The sequence below is a fragment of the Cyprinodon tularosa genome, unplaced genomic scaffold, assembly GCF_016077235.1.
Source record: "Cyprinodon tularosa strain WSP-4 unplaced genomic scaffold, ASM1607723v1 ctg1264, whole genome shotgun sequence".
Lineage (NCBI taxonomy): Eukaryota > Metazoa > Chordata > Actinopteri > Cyprinodontiformes > Cyprinodontidae > Cyprinodon > Cyprinodon tularosa.
In genome coordinates this window covers 61,249-76,440 of record NW_024038075.1, presented here as the reverse complement: position 1 = coordinate 76,440, position 15,192 = coordinate 61,249, and the positions used below count along the sequence as shown (strand labels likewise).

General features: G+C 40.1%; 2 protein-coding genes across 4 annotated transcripts; one reads left to right on the top strand and one right to left on the bottom strand.

Annotated features, from left to right (window-relative positions):
- Positions 1-241: 241 nt before the first annotated feature.
- Positions 242-5,534, top strand: LOC119777723 (heterogeneous nuclear ribonucleoprotein A/B-like). 3 transcript variants are annotated; one of them, XM_038276721.1, is made up of 9 exons: positions 242-400; positions 1,867-2,050; positions 2,137-2,305; positions 2,411-2,569; positions 2,702-2,833; positions 2,913-3,015; positions 3,311-3,445; positions 3,769-3,859; positions 4,871-5,534. In XM_038276721.1, exons 2-8 carry the CDS (start codon positions 1,893-1,895, stop codon positions 3,837-3,839), a joined length of 927 nt encoding a protein of 308 aa, XP_038132649.1. In that variant the 5' UTR covers positions 242-400; positions 1,867-1,892; the 3' UTR covers positions 3,840-3,859; positions 4,871-5,534. The 3 variants fall into 3 exon arrangements, with proteins under 3 accessions (XP_038132649.1, XP_038132647.1, XP_038132648.1); XM_038276719.1 differs by having other exon boundaries at positions 3,311-3,462; XM_038276720.1 differs by having other exon boundaries at positions 3,311-3,472.
- A 740-nt stretch (positions 5,535-6,274) lies between these two features.
- Positions 6,275-11,736, bottom strand: LOC119777726. The gene is made up of 3 exons (XM_038276724.1): positions 11,535-11,736; positions 7,785-7,883; positions 6,275-7,153 (listed from the first exon to the last, which is right to left on the bottom strand). The coding sequence occupies exons 1-3, from the start codon at positions 11,665-11,667 to the stop codon at positions 6,684-6,686; spliced, it is 702 nt and encodes a 233-aa protein (XP_038132652.1). The 5' UTR covers positions 11,668-11,736; the 3' UTR covers positions 6,275-6,683.
- Positions 11,737-15,192: the final 3,456 nt, after the last annotated feature.

Sequence of the window (15,192 nt, the reverse complement as noted above, 5' to 3'; positions counted from 1 at the left end):
TCAGAAAAAATATTATATATATGAAAATATTACATATATATGTATATAATTATGTTTTTTTAGAAAGCCCAGCAGTCTCTACTTTGCCACTCATAGTATGGCGGAGGCTCTCCTGAACAAAGACGATGCAGCGGTTAATATCTCAGCATAAAATCATCAGCAGGGTGAGATTCGCAGGAGGAACATCCTGCCTTTTGTCAGCGCGTTCATCCTCTCAGCCAATAGAAGAAGAGCTTTGATTTTGAAAAACATGCCCCCATCCAATCACAGACGTCGTCTTTGCGGCCTCCCCCCCTGCTCGCTCATATCCGGTCGTATATAGTTTGCCACGAGTTAGCGGCGAATTTGGAGTGTCCATTTTGAGCGGCGAGTCGGCGGTCCCCCGGTTTGTTCTCCTAAAGTAAGCACCATGTTCCGCTGTGTTTAGCTCCGGTAAAGATGGCTGAGGCGTTCAGGGCCGCATGGCCGCCATTAGCCGCGCTTTAGTTTCCAGGAGGGCGGCTTTTATCTGCGGCGTGTCTCGGTGTTAGCCTTTAGTTAGCACAGGAAGCTAACGGACAGGAACGCGGCGATTCAAAACGACGAATTGAAGCTTTTCTTTCATTTTCTCACGCCGTTAAACGAGTCCTGCATTGGTTTTACCTCCTGCTGTATTTAAACATCCGCCAGTTTTTTGCCTTTAAATAGATTTCTCGGTGTTTTGCTCCTAATCTGGCGGTGAGGCCTACCTTCTGTCCGGAGCGGAGCAAAGCGCGGTCCGCTTAAACATGAACAACATGGAGACCTGCGGCGCTCTGACCTTTCCATCCTATAAACCTGCACATTTCACTGCTTTTACATCTTTTTCTGATTACTAGAGTAGATTTTACCGCCTAGATCAGCTGTGATGTTCGCTTTGCTGCTAAAATGAACAGAAATCTGATAAAAGAATCAAACAAAAAGGCCGCTGGTTGTTTAAACCAGTTCAGAGCCATGATGGTGATACTGATGGAGGGATTTAGTGAAAAAATTCACCAGATAGTGAATTATACCGTCAGAATCGTGCTTTTCACTATAGGAATCAAGAGAAACAGAAAGGGGGGGTGGGGGTCATTTTTCTGCACGGACTCATTTAGTCTGAAAAATAAATAATTTCGTGAATTTCATTGTAAGATCTGGCGCATTAGGATTTCAAGCTCAGTTTGACACACTCAGATGTGTCTTAGGGCTGGTACACATCTGACATAGAAAACATAAAATTGACCATTTTAATCTCAAAATCAGACTTTTGTTAAAGAAGGAAGAACAACAGATGAAAAACAGCCTTTTGGTTGATTCTGGAGCAATGCACGCTGTTCCTGTCATATCAGTCTAAAAGTGGGAGAATAAATGCAAAGTAAATAAACCAAAACCACCGTTTGACATTAAAAAGATCTGCAGAATTGTTCTAAATGTGCAAATAATCCTGATATCTTAGATTATCAATGGCAGAAATATGTAAACGGTGGCAGTCTAGTAGAGATGCCAAACAAAGTTATTGTTCTGGGTTAGAGCGTTATCAGTCCATTGTTTACTTTTAAAAATAAATGCTTTCCACTATTTATAACGGATGGAAAATGAATCGCATGGATTCTGGTTTAAAAAAGGATCATATTGAACTGTTCACATACTGGTCTACAGCATTAGTTTTAAATGTACAGCAACTTTGGAGCTTTTTTATTTCAGTGTTTTATTTCAAAACTAGTTTTTTTATTATTTTGGTCGTTTAACATTTTATTCATGTAACTGCATGAATTGGAAGTGAACAGAAGGTGTAAAAACATGCATAGCAGCCTGGAGGAGTGCTCCTTGTTGTTCCATGTTGAATAAAGTTTCGTACCTTTTCAGTCTCTTATAAAAAATCCAGTTTCACGATGGCGGACGCTGAGAATCAGCTCATGGAGACTTCAGAACAGAACGGAGACGAAGAGCAGAACGGAGCCGAGCAGGAGCTGATGGGGGGCGACGAGAGCCAGGACAGCGGCACAGACGGCGGGAAGATCGACGCCAGCAAAGGAGAGGAGGATGCTGGGTAAGTGTCCAGGCTGCTGCTTTTACCTCAACCTTTGACATTAAATGGAGCGGCGTTTCAGGTCAAATGTCTGTTCTGCTTTACAGGAAAATGTTTGTTGGTGGCCTCAGCTGGGATACCAGTAAAAAAGACCTGAAGGATTACTTCAGCAAGTTTGGGGAAGTCTCGGACTGCACCATCAAAATGGACTCCAACACCGGCCGCTCCCGAGGCTTTGGCTTCGTACTCTTTAAGGACTCTTCCAGTGTGGACAAAGTGAGTCCTGCTTGATGATGTTCGCTCCTTCAGGTGTGCTGCCTAAGGTGAATTAGTCGGGTTTCTGGGTGTTACAGACCTTCTGCTTGTCATGTGTTGCTGCAGGTGCTGGAACAGAAAGAACACAGACTTGACGGACGTCAGATCGACCCAAAGAGGGCGATGGCCATGAAGAAAGAGCCTGCTAAGAAGATCTTTGTTGGGGGGTTGAATCCTGAAGCATCTGAGGAAACTATAAAGGAATATTTTGGAGCCTTTGGCGAGGTGGGTATCCCCTCCTCTGAAGGAAACATTGACACGTCTGGCTTCACTGCTTTGACAAACTGTCTCCATATATTTATCATTAAAAAGAATTTCCTTTGTTTCCGTTATTTACGTCGACCCATTTTCCTGCAGATCGAGGCTACAGAGTTGCCCGTCGACCCGAAATCCAAGAAGAGGAGGGGCTTCATCTTCATCACTTATAAAGATGAAGCAAGTGTTAAGAAGTGTCTGGAGAAGAAATACCACACCATCGAAGGTGGCAGGGTGAGTCCTCTTTAATCGTCTCTGCTTCCTTTGGCTCATAGCTGCTTGGCTAAAATAAAATGTCTTAATGGGTCCCCAGTGTGAGCTGAAGATCGCCCAGCCAAAAGAAGTTTACCAACAGCAGCAGTATGGGACGGGACGCGGAGGAGGATATGGAGCACGGGGAGGAAGGGGTCGTGGAGGTAAACCCGTTATACATAAAATGCTGACGCATTTTCCTGGAGCTCAGACCCCAAACCAACAAGCTAACTTTGAGAACGGTATCAGAGTTAAAGGTTGATCTGGGTTATGTGCTCACTTTTAGGTTTTAGTCTTTGCTCGTTCCTATGAGCGATGTAAGCCTCCATTAGGAAGTTTATCATTTTATCCCAGAAAAGATTGATGCCAGAGAGACTGAGGCTCTGATGGAGCCTCGGCTCTGGCATGGCGGAGCCTCGCCTCCAGACCTGGTCTGAATGAAGTCAACTGTTCCCTCAGGTCAGAGCCAGGGTTGGAACCAGGGCTACGGAAGCTACTGGAACCAGGGCTACGGCGGGCAAGGCTATGGCTACGGAGGCTACAGTTATGACTACTCCCCTGCCTACTATGGATACGGCACCGGCTATGACTACAGTAAGCAGACAGTGATGGTGAACTTTGGTAGTTTTATTAATGAAATTATCGGTCATTTTTTAGGTAGTTTGAGTGTTTTCATTTCAATAACTTGATGGTTGAAGTAGGTAGCATTGAAATAAATAGAACATTTCCCCATTCCTTCTCTCCCAGTTAGTCCTGGTTCAACTGGTATGGATGAAATGCCTTAATGTGCTGACGTTTATGGGGGGGTTTAGTGCAGTTTGAGATGCAGGAGTCGTTTTCCTCCCAGATGCTTCGTTTAGGAGACGTTAGGAAGTTAAACGCCAAAGTGTCTGACTTCCATGTTGTCTTTGTCGCAGACCAGGGGAACGCCAGCTACGGTAAAACCCCGAGGCGGGGGGCGCACCAGACCAGCTACAAGCCGTACTGATGATCACTGGGTGGCAGCAGGTACGGTCTGATCCGCTTCACAGTTGATAGTTGAGCTTTTTGGGGCCATTTTATGTTTTACTGATTGTTTTAGATCAGAGGTCTTCAACAGGGGGTCCGCGACCCCTAGGGGGTCCGCAGAGGTACTGCATGGGAGTCGCGAAGTTTTGGTTAATTAGACTTATATTCCCCCCTGCAATATTTTCCACTAATTGAAATGTCTTTAAATCCACATTAACATGAATTGAACAGACTGTAGTAAACAGATAAATGGAGGCAGAAGATGTCTTTCAGTCATTAATGCAGATCTGCGTTTCTGAGTAAAAATAAGTTAAATATCTGACAAAAGAGGGGAAATTAGATTATATAAAAATGTTTTATTGTTGTTCCAATAAGTTTAATAGTAAGAACAGAAACCTAGAATCTAGATTTTTAGTTCTTCAAAAAGTCAGAGAAAAAATATCAAGATTTGATGCATAAAATATCTAAAAACATGACTTATATTTTTAAATAGTCTTCAACATAAATGACAAATGAACCAGAGAAAAGAGGTGAAACAGGTTTAGGATAGCTGTAACCTAAACCTTTTTTTTTTTTTGTGAATTTTTTTCACTAATTGAAATATCTTCAAATCCACATTAACATGAATTCAACAGACTGTACTTTAATAATCCCAGGGAGAAATTGGTTCCATTACATTACTCCATCTGTAATAGAGTGACTATAGAACCAGTGTGATAGAACACTATTTCATACAATATAAATAATTAGGGGGTCCCCGCTCCATCTCGCCATCAGTTTGGGGGTCCTTAGCCTGGAAAACGTTAAAGACCCCTGATCTAGATGTTTACCTGCTTTAGAAAAAAACTAGTTTATTGGATTGTTAAAATAATCCTTAGAGACTGAAAGTTTATTCTTTAAAACCAGGACAGTGGGATCTAATGGGAGTTATTTATTTTTTACTTTGGGTTGTTAGTTCTCTGTTTGAGGCTCTAAGGAGCAGATATTTAAAGTTTTTTTTTTTCCCTGTAGGACTCTGGTGATCCAGTCATACCGACGGCAGGACGGACGCACTGGGCTCACTGGACCTCTTTTATGACGGAAGACCATTTGTACAGAAAACATCCGAAATGTAACTTTTCCATGCATTTTTTTGTTTTTTTTTAGCCTTTTTCTTTAGGTTTTGCTTTTCCCTTCGGTGTGTTTTTATTTTTTTTCCCCCACATTTCCACAGGAAGTGTAATTTTTACTGTACTTTTTGGTACCGGTTTTGATTCTAATGTATTGTAAGGGTTGTATTTTACATGTGTGCTGGCTTTACAGGTGGAAAGTCGCTGCGCTGTAAAGGAGCTTTTTTTGACAAATAAAACCAGTTTTCAGTAATTTTTTTTTTTTTTTCTGATGCTTGCAGGTTTGAATCAAAATGGGCTTTACGTTGAATTTCTTTTAATTTGGGGGGCCTGTGATGCTCGTGCCAGAATAGGTGAAACCATTTGAATGAGGCTGCCGTGTGAAGGCCTACAGCCGTAGGATGTAATGTGGGTGTTTCTGTTTAGAGTATTTAAGTACCGCTGATTTTAGATTGTCCCCCTGTTTCGTTTTTCTTCTTTTGGACAGATTTAATCTTGCCAGTGTCGTCCTCTCAGCCAGTGTCTCTGGCCTTTATTAGTAATAAACACATTCACATTTGGTAAAATCTCTGTTCTATTTTGTTGCTTAATGTTACTGTTAAATATAACTGCTTCAGTATAGATATTAAACCTGCAGCATTAATGGAGCTTTCTATATGCTAGTGTTTGAATCTCATTTTGTTAAAGTTAATGGAAAGTGAAACGTTTCTTTTTACCCAAAATCAACCTGTTGCCGTATAAATTCATCAACCTGTCATCCAGCAGCTTTTAATAAGATTCTGGGAGGACTTGTGTCACGTCGGCTTCGACTGGAAGAACTGATGATGGAATATTGGCTTCAGTTTATCAACCGGGACTAAAGTCTTGATTAAGATGAAGTTTTTTTTCTCATTGATCAAACCCACTTTCAGGTTTTTTAAAATGGCTAATTAAACAAATTGAATTCTGGAAAAATTGCAATTCATGAAACAAAGTGCAGCTTTAGATTTTTTTATTTTTTTTGGTGCCTGGACAAAAGGGATATTAACACCAACTTAAAGTAAAAAAAAAAAAAAAAACCAGTTACCTAAAGTAAATGAAATTTAAAATCAGCTTTGAAATGAAACTAGAAAGATGAAATATGTACATTTATTTAACATCCTGCATTTGAACCATCAGATATTCTTTCGCTGCCAGAGTTAAGTCTTATTTTTGGTTAATGGAGGCAAAGTTCTGATTCACTTCAATCTTCATGTTACATCAGTTCCTCTGATCATATCAAAACACTTTTGCCCAATTCAGTTCAGAAATACACAAAACACTTATCAGGTGTTGAAAATATATTTTTACTCATGCAATTATCTAATATTCAAATGGCACAGTACAGTAAAGATGGGGATGACAGAAACAGCTGACCTACAAGCTTTAAAGTCAGGCTGTTTTCATGTTCAGCCACTAGATGTCCCTCTTCTAACATCTGGCTGTTAATGACAATGTATTTAATAACTGGGTAAAAACTTTCCTATATTCTCAGTTCTTTTGTCTCATTTTGGTTCTAATATCTTAAACTCTATGTTCCATCACCAAAGTTTATAATCTGACAAAGCCACAATTTAAAGGTGGACTTTATCTGATCTCAGACTAAACTAAACTGCCGTTGGTTTCTTACCTTTACATCTGTGTTAAACTTTTAAATAAATGACTAGCGGATCTGGAAGCCGACATATCTGTAGAGTTTAAACCTCGGTTATTACAGGTAAAACTGCCACCTTAAACCTTGCAGGCTGCCTACAGCCACTGAACCACCCTGCTTTCTGTCTACCTGCTGGCCTTTTGGAACCTTCAGGGTTCCGTTTCTCCTCTTTATTCTCTGTCTTCTCCCTGGAGATGACGCTGTACCGTCTGACCCTGATGTCCCTAAATAAAAACGCTGTGTGGCTTTGCTGTGAGTTGGACTGAGGAGCTTTATGTGTTGAACATTGTCCTGTTCTCCAGCCGCCGTCCTCCAGGAGTCCTTCACGGGCCATCCGGGCTGCGGTCAGGAAGGAGTCCGCCTGGCTCTGCTCCGGCGGCGCTGACCTCGCATTGCTTGATGTCCATCTGTGGCTTGAAACAAAGTTCTTTGGATCTGTGCTGTCCTCCATATCCTGCAGCCCCGCCCTCTGCTGCTGGGGCTCTGCAGTGCTGCAGGTGGTGCTCATCACAGCTGATGAGAGATTAGATATGAGTTTAGTAGATATGATCACTTTTTAATCAAATGAAACCTTTAGATAACTTGCAACCAATTTAATATAATCAAACGTCTTATTTTTTGAGATTGTCTTTTACTGGACTATTCTGTCATTTCTGAGCCTTCAAAATAACACTTTTAAGGTAATATAGTTGGTTTAGTTCAATATGCTTTGATAGTTTTGATCAGCTCGACCACATTTTAGTGTTAAATGTAGTAGAATTATTCTCTAAAATAATTTTCCCACATTAAAATCCTTTTGGTAATATTTTTCTGGCATCACTTTGATCCAAATCAGCAACAATTCTGTTCTGTCAGTTATAGAACATTTTCTAATTGTTTTCTGTTTTTCTGTATGATCTTGTATCTCTACCCAGGAATTATTTTTCTAGTCTAAATCTGTTTTTTTATTCCCACCATGTTCTCACTTTCTCCAGTACTCCCAGTCCTGCCTATATTACTATTTTATAGTTTGGAGTGAATTTATTTTCATCTTCTTTGCAGACTTTCTTTCATCAGTATGTTTTGCCCTCCATTTAATTTTGGAATTAACTTATAAGTTCCACAATTCCTCCACTAGGGGGGGACAAATCCTGTTATTTTCTACCTTGTTGAAGCAGCAGGGAGTTAGGATCTGCCCTCTCTGAGCTGGAAGGCTCCTCCTTCTGTCTCTGCTGGAAGCACTTAGCTGGACCCTCCAGATCTCCTGGGAAAAAGAAAAAAAGATAGATGAAGTTATCTTTTGAAAGACATTTTCCCCCTAAAATACGCTTCCTAATTCCTTTATCCTTAATGTCCACCACATTATGGGAAATTCTCACCTATTTTGCATACCCAAATGGAAAAGCATATAACTTAGGAGCTGTAAGCCCTAATTACATGTGGAATACATTATTTGAAAGCGAACACCCTCTAGTTTCTTGGGTGAGTAGAACACAGACCAAGCTGCAGTTCAAAAATGACTCAAACTTGTTTTTTAACTCATAAAGGATAGGTCTTTTTTGAACAGCAGTAATAAAGACATCCTTGAGAAAAGGCAGGTCTCATTGTATTACATTTTCTCTACATCATGTCAACCACAACTGCAGAAAATTCCAGACCTCTACTTACAACAGTTCCAGAGCTTTGGGTTTGGAACTTTTGCTGCAGCTTGGAGCGGCGCTCAATGGCTCCACCTGCTGGTGTCTGTGTTTCTAACACAGTCTTGTCATGTTGCGTTTAATGGCGGTTGGCAAACAACTTTTCTGTGTGCATTACCGCCATCAACTAGTGAAGGGTGTGGACCAGAATGGCCCTATTCATAAAGATACTTATATTCATTTATCTATATCTATGAGATTAATTTACATATACTCAAACTTCCTAATATTTGCTGTTATTTAAATAAATGGTGAATAAAATATTTTTTTTGACTTTTTCTGCAGAATATCTATCTCATCAATTTTAACTTTCTCCTTATTTAGGTCTCTAACCAAATTCTTCTTCATACTTCTTACAATACATCCCTACATGTTCTACTGTTTCATCTTGTCCCAAATATTCATATTTGCCTGACATGTTTCCCTATTTTGAATAGTTTATTATTTAATTCTGAATGTGCAAATCTAAGTCTTGAAATAACTGTTTCCTCTCTTCTGCTTCCTTCTGCTCTCCTCATTTTCAGACTTTCCATGAATCCTATAAAACCATCTTCCTCTTCTTTCTTCTTCCCGCTGTTTTTGCCTCCTTCATCGTTTGTTTAATGATATTTTAAATTTCTGTCTTACTTAAGTTAATCCTCATATCAATGGTTTTATTTTGTGATGCTTACTTAGCAATCTTGTTTGCAATTTCATTTCCTTTAATCCCTATATGTTCTGGAAACCAAATAAATATTAAACTAATACTCATCATTAGAACTTGATATAAAACTGGCCGTATTGAAATTAAAATGTCTGATCTGCTTTCCAAGGCTCACAGAACCAGGTATTCCCAGGCGGTCTCCCATCCAAGGCCCAACCCTGCTTAGCTTCAGAGACCGGGAACGCTCAGGAAGGTATGGCCATAAGCCTCTCTAACACAAGCCTGTGATGCGGTACCCCTTTAAATAAACGACACACATTTGGGCTCATTAGAAACCTTATTGGCTACAAAGCCCAACAGCCCACATGGTCTTCACCAATAACACCAGAGATTAAAACGTCAATCATATCGCCTGTCACTGGCTGACAGGAAGTGGACCGGAAGTGAGATTTTCGGGGACTATTGATATCGCTTAAATTGCGTCATAAAAACATGCAGAAACTTGTGTGTTGTAGATAAGAAGACGATGTAAAGAACCACAACAAACATCTGAGGATTAGAAGTAAATATTAGCAAGATGCTGAATAAGCTATGACCAGCTAACCTTTCTGATGTCAACAAATGATATGGTCGATTTCCGCATCATAGAATATTTTTATTACTAATATGCTGGATTATTTTTAATCTGTGGACCCTTATGACGAATGGAGCATAAACAATAGAAGATTGGATTTATAAAACAGCTTCTGGATGCCTTCAAAGTGACGTAGCTTTGTTTGTTTCCATTTTGCCATGCTGCTATATCTATTTTAACTGTTCTTTGATGCTCGCTGTGTCCATGAAATGATCTCGGTGGTTGAATCTTTCCAATGATGTCTAACATGTCTATAATAGTAAACATTTTACCGCTGGAATCTTATGCTGTCTGAGTTGTTACCCCACTTAACCCCCACCGGGTCGCCGGTGACCCGGTGGGGGTTAATGAGGAGGGTTCTATATATCTTGTGTTGTTAAATGAGACAAAAAAAAAACCCCAAAACATAAGGCTTTTTTTAGAAGCAAATATTAAAAAATGTTACACCAGGATTTAAATTAGATTTATTACTTTAGTTTCCATCTTGAAATAGATAAATACAGATCTTTTACATTTATAGCGTTTAGTTGTGTGTTTAGGTACTGGAGGTGACCATGAAGACATGAAAGTATCTCTAAACTCACACAATAGATGTGTAACCTGGATGAGGATACAGCATCGGTAGAGTCCATCATTATATCTTTAATGATCAAGCAGCATCATCAATCAAACATCATAATTTACGAATTTAACAATTTGGATTATCTTGATAATCGAATAGCAAAAAGTGCTCATTTTATATTTATACATATATATATATATATATATATATTTATACATATATATATATATTTATACATATATATATATATTTATACATATATATATATATTTATACATATATATGTGTGTGTGTGTGTGTGTGTGTGTGTGTGTATGGAAGCTAAAATAATGCTGCTTTAGGACTTTTGAGTTGAACATGATATATAGATCAGGTTTCACACCTTAATTGCAAAATGGATCTATTTTATGTGCAGTTCTGACCAGACTTTCACTGCCTCAAATAACAATGTGTCAGAAGGCGAAGGTTAGAAGAGAACTTAAGGATACATCAGCGTTTAACAATGCAGGTTTGACAGCAGTGATTTAAGGTTTAAAAACATTATTAAAGGCAGATAACATAGAAAGAGAACTCCAGAATAACTCAGAACCACAAAGTAACCTGAATGGATGTCAAAGAAACATGAACTAAAGGTATAACTGTCTTATATCTAAAACCTGAAGCTGGTGGAATAATGAACATAGTTAAAAATACACTTCCTGTAAATAAGCCATGTTTCTGCCACCAAAGAGGTTTCATCTCAGTCCTGCTTCAAAACAAACATCTTAAACAGAAACATTGAGTTCGTCACACTTCCTTCTCATTGTCACCATATGTCTACATGTTTTCAGCCGACTGTAGAGTATGAGACATTCGATGCTTCAAGAACAACCGGATTCCATGTGGTGTTTTCTTTTCTCTGCTCCACTTCAGCTTCACAAAGCTTCCCTACTCTGGAACATGTTTCTGTCTCTACTTTCAAAACTTTCAAATGCCTTTCGACTCCTCGCTTTAGCTTAGAGAAACAGTCCAAATAGTTGCTTTAGATTAAATCTGCACCTAAAACAAAGTTTGCAAAGTCATCAGTACTTTGAATGACCTGTCAGAAACAAACCAGCATTGAATCAGAGGGACTAACTTGGTCTTTTGGTTTCAGACCTGCTAGTATTTTATGTTTGGTATCAGTTATCTTAACTGGTTGGTGTTTTTCTGCAGATCCCACATGCATCTGCTTAGCATAAAGGTCAAAACAGAAGAAAGAGATTACACGTTTACCAATTAAGATATATTAATGCAGGTTTTGGCTCTCTTTATAAATTAACTCTGATTTTTATCTACGCAAGCAGAAAACAACAAGTCACAAATTTGGCTGCTAAGTATATAATTTTAATGAAACTTACTTGATTTGAGTTGATTTCTGCTCAGATTCCTCTCATTGAATGGACTCTGAGTTCTGCTCCGCTTCTCTTCTGGTCTTTGCTCCCAGCAGCCGTTAGCTGCCTGCTCTCTCCCTGCAGAGTTCATTGGGTTCATCTATGGTGGATGCAACAGGACGGCTGCTGAACATGTGGCCTCGGCTCTGTGTGTGTGTGTGTTAGTGTTTAGTGCAGACATTTCCCAAATTCAGTTCTTGGGAGGGAAAATAAATGGAGCTTAAAGGTCTAGGACTTCATGTGATGCACGTCATGCCACGGTTTCCCTAAACTTTCATATATTCAGTACTTTACAAACATCTTGATGAAATTTGCTGGTGTACATTTTGTTTCACTGCCTCCTCCTGCTGCGTTTCCAGCTGGTTTTCGTTTCACAGTCACGCTTAGAGCGGCCTGAAGCTGCTGAGTCGAACATCGGTTGTAGCTTTACTGACTTAATTGAGAAACACATTTTTTGAATAAGTTTAAGCTTCTGACGACACAGTTGTACAAAAACGTTAAAAATATTCATAGACATTTTTGTCATTGATAAGGTTTAAATGGGACAATTTGTATTGTTTAATTTTATTTAAGGATATTTTCCTCTTCTTTAATCTCAAATGTGAGGTGAGATGAGAGGCGCTAGCATATGTGATTCAATGGTGTCTTTGACACGATGATTATTAAAATCCCTGGCTCACTATTACTGGGTGTGTCAGCGTTTCTTGCACTAATATGGCAGCCAGATCTCCCTAAAATGCCACACGTATTCAGACATTTCACAAACCTGTTGATACAGTAAAAAAAAAAACCAAACATAACACTTATTTTTCTCTGTTAACTTGTTTTTTTTTATACTGCATGCAGGAAAATTTAGAGCCTCAAACAGTTCACACTGAAGTCAGATACAGGACATCATGAAGGTAAGGTGAACCACTAAACATACGCACGGAAAACGCATTCCCTAAAGACTCAGTTTTCTGCGTTAAGGCTTGCAGAGTGAACGTTGCCCAACAGAGGAACCAGTAATTTCTGAGTTTTCTTCAAGAGACTTTTTGAAAATAATTTTCCCCGTGTGATTCTCTGTTATTCAGCACCCATGTTTCATATGATTCAGATGGATTTAACCCCATTGCGTGGAGTCAATAAAATATTTAACTTTTTTATTATTATTCCCTTTCTTAAGAATAAAGAGAAATCCAAACCAATCAGACTGTCAGAAGCTCTGAACTTAGGACCCGATATTCAAGATCAGGGTGATTTCAAACAAGCGTTTATTCAATCATAAACGTGCGGCTGCTCATCAGCTGGGGCGAATTCACTTATACAGCTTGTGGTGGAAGCTGCCCCCAGAATTTTGAGTGACGAACAGAGCTGGTTAATGAGCTGACGTCATGCAAACGGCGAGGAGCAGCAGTTCCATGAGGGGAAATCCAAAGCTGGAGTCGTTGCAGAATCAGATTATCAGGCCAGAAGATCAGAGAGTCGAGGAGGTACCAGAGGAGAATCCAAGTCAGAAGAATAGTCCAAGTTTGGTCAGCCGGCAGAATCCAGGAATCAGTCCAGAACAGATCAGACTAACAGAGCAAAGACAGGGGCAAAGCAAAAACTGCACGTCCCATAAGCTGAAACAGGTCAGCATCAGAGAATCAGAGTGATATATAATCTCTAGCGTTACTCTCACAAACAGCTGGAATAATCTGGCACTGATGGCAGGCAAACAGGCAGCATAAATAGCATTAGGAACCAGGTGGATAAGATGAACAGTCATGAAGAACTGGGCAAATTAGACAGGTGAAAGGGTCAAACAATCAAGCCAGCCATCAGCGCCAAGATTATGGCATAACCCCCCCCCCCCCCCCTCATGGTCGGATTCCAGACACCCCAACAGGTGGATCAGGGTGATCCCTATGGAAAGCCCTAATCCATTCCTTATCCAGAATGAATCGGGCTGGAAGCAAGGACCTCTCCTCAGTTCCATAAACTTCCCAGTCAACTAAATACTGGAGTCCTCTGCATCTCCTTCTAGACCGGGAGACGGTTGACCGTGTAGGCAGGGCCCCCCATCAATGAATCGGGTGGGTGGCCTGAGGGATCCGTCCTTCTTTCCAACAGTAAAGAAGCCTGGACCAGCAGGAGAAGATGAGGGACGAGCTATAAGTGACTCTGAGATGTGTTTCAGAGAAGGAATACGATCTACCCCTGGGGGGTGTGGTACCTGGCAGTAGATCTATCCCACAATCATATGGCCTGTGTGGAGGTAGAGCTGTGGCCTTACTCTTACTAAAAACTTCTCGGAGGTCATGATACTCCTCAGGGACCTTAGAAAGATCAGGATAATAATCAGAATCCTCACAGTTAGCTAAACTCAGACTTAGCTGAACGTAGGCAGGAGCTGAAACAGGAAGCAGCCTAATCTAACACTTCCACTCTCTGCCAACCAATGTGTGGGTTGGGTTTGGTTAGCCAGTTCAACCCAGAATGACAGCAACCTGAGGTGAATCTATAGTAAGAAATGATAACTCTTCAACACGGTTACCACCCACAAGCTCCACCAGCTCTGTCATGAGAGAAGACGGATTAAGTTGATGCCCATCCAAGGCTAATACCTTCTGAGAGTCTGTTGAAGTAAGTAGTTTAATGCCAAGTCGCCCGGCCAGGTCCCCATCCATAAACTCGGTATCAGCTCCTGAGTCCACAAAGGCTGACAGACTATGACTAAGTGACCCAACAGTCACAGGAAGCAGAACTTCTGAGGAGGCAGATGAATGCAACGAACTGCTGTAAACAATGTAGAGGCTTTTATTTTGCGGAGTACCAGGTCTCTTATTTTGAAAGTCTAGCAGGATTGTGCCTTAAGCATAGTGTCAGACCCAGCAGTGATATGGAATCCATTTCCTTGTTATTGATTGTTATTCCACTCGATTTAAATTATCTAAACTACATTTCGTTGCTTTGCACCTGTGGCAGTGTAACGACAATAAAGTTGAGTACTATATTTCTATTCGATTCTATTCAATAAGGTTAATGAATGGAAATGTTTGTCAAACCTGTTTGTCTGGTTAGATTACATTGAGATCCATGTTAAGATGATCGGCCAGATCTCCAAAACACTTCTAAACAAATGAGCACCAAGATCAGAAATGGCTTTTAAAGCAATAGTTTCACCGTGATTGACAGCCGTCCCTCCTCCTCGATTGTGTTTCATTTCATATCTACGTGAAATTCAGAAAAATATTTAGGATGATGGTAAATATTTTTGTCACACCTGAGTTTCTGCTGATTTCTATTCGGAAATCAATTTTAAGATGTCGTAAAAATCCCTCCAAACAAATCAGCTCTCTACGAAAACTGGAAACGGTTGTAAAAAAAGTATATATATATATCTCATGGCCTCAGATAATGGACTTGTATCTGTGCTCGTCCTGTTGGATCTCAGTGCTGCATTTGATCCAGTTGATCATAATATTCTTTTAGAAAGACTTGAATATTTTGTTGTTATTTTGTTTCATCTCCACTGTCGCTACAAGCATGCTTGGTGTGAGAAATTGCTGAAGAGTCAATATGTCGATATAATCAGCTGGGTTCCCTGAAGGGCTTACACTGTGCGATTTTTTGCCCTTTTCGATCGGTCTGACTATCAGCC

Coding starts and splice junctions, on each gene's coding strand:
- LOC119777726 (XM_038276724.1), bottom strand. CDS start 11,667: ATGAACCCAATGAACTCTGCAGGGAGAGAGCAGGCAGCTAACGGCTGC. Junction 7,884..11,534: donor CAGAAATCAACTCAAATCAA/GTAAGTTTCATT, acceptor TCTTTTTCCCAG/GAGATCTGGAGGGTCCAGCT. Junction 7,154..7,784: donor CTCCCTGCTGCTTCAACAAG/GTAGAAAATAAC, acceptor ATCTCTCATCAG/CTGTGATGAGCACCACCTGC.
- LOC119777723 (XM_038276719.1), top strand. CDS start 1,893: ATGGCGGACGCTGAGAATCAGCTCATGGAGACTTCAGAACAGAACGGA. Junction 2,834..2,912: donor ACACCATCGAAGGTGGCAGG/GTGAGTCCTCTT, acceptor ATGGGTCCCCAG/TGTGAGCTGAAGATCGCCCA. Junction 3,016..3,310: donor GGGAGGAAGGGGTCGTGGAG/GTAAACCCGTTA, acceptor CTGTTCCCTCAG/GTCAGAGCCAGGGTTGGAAC.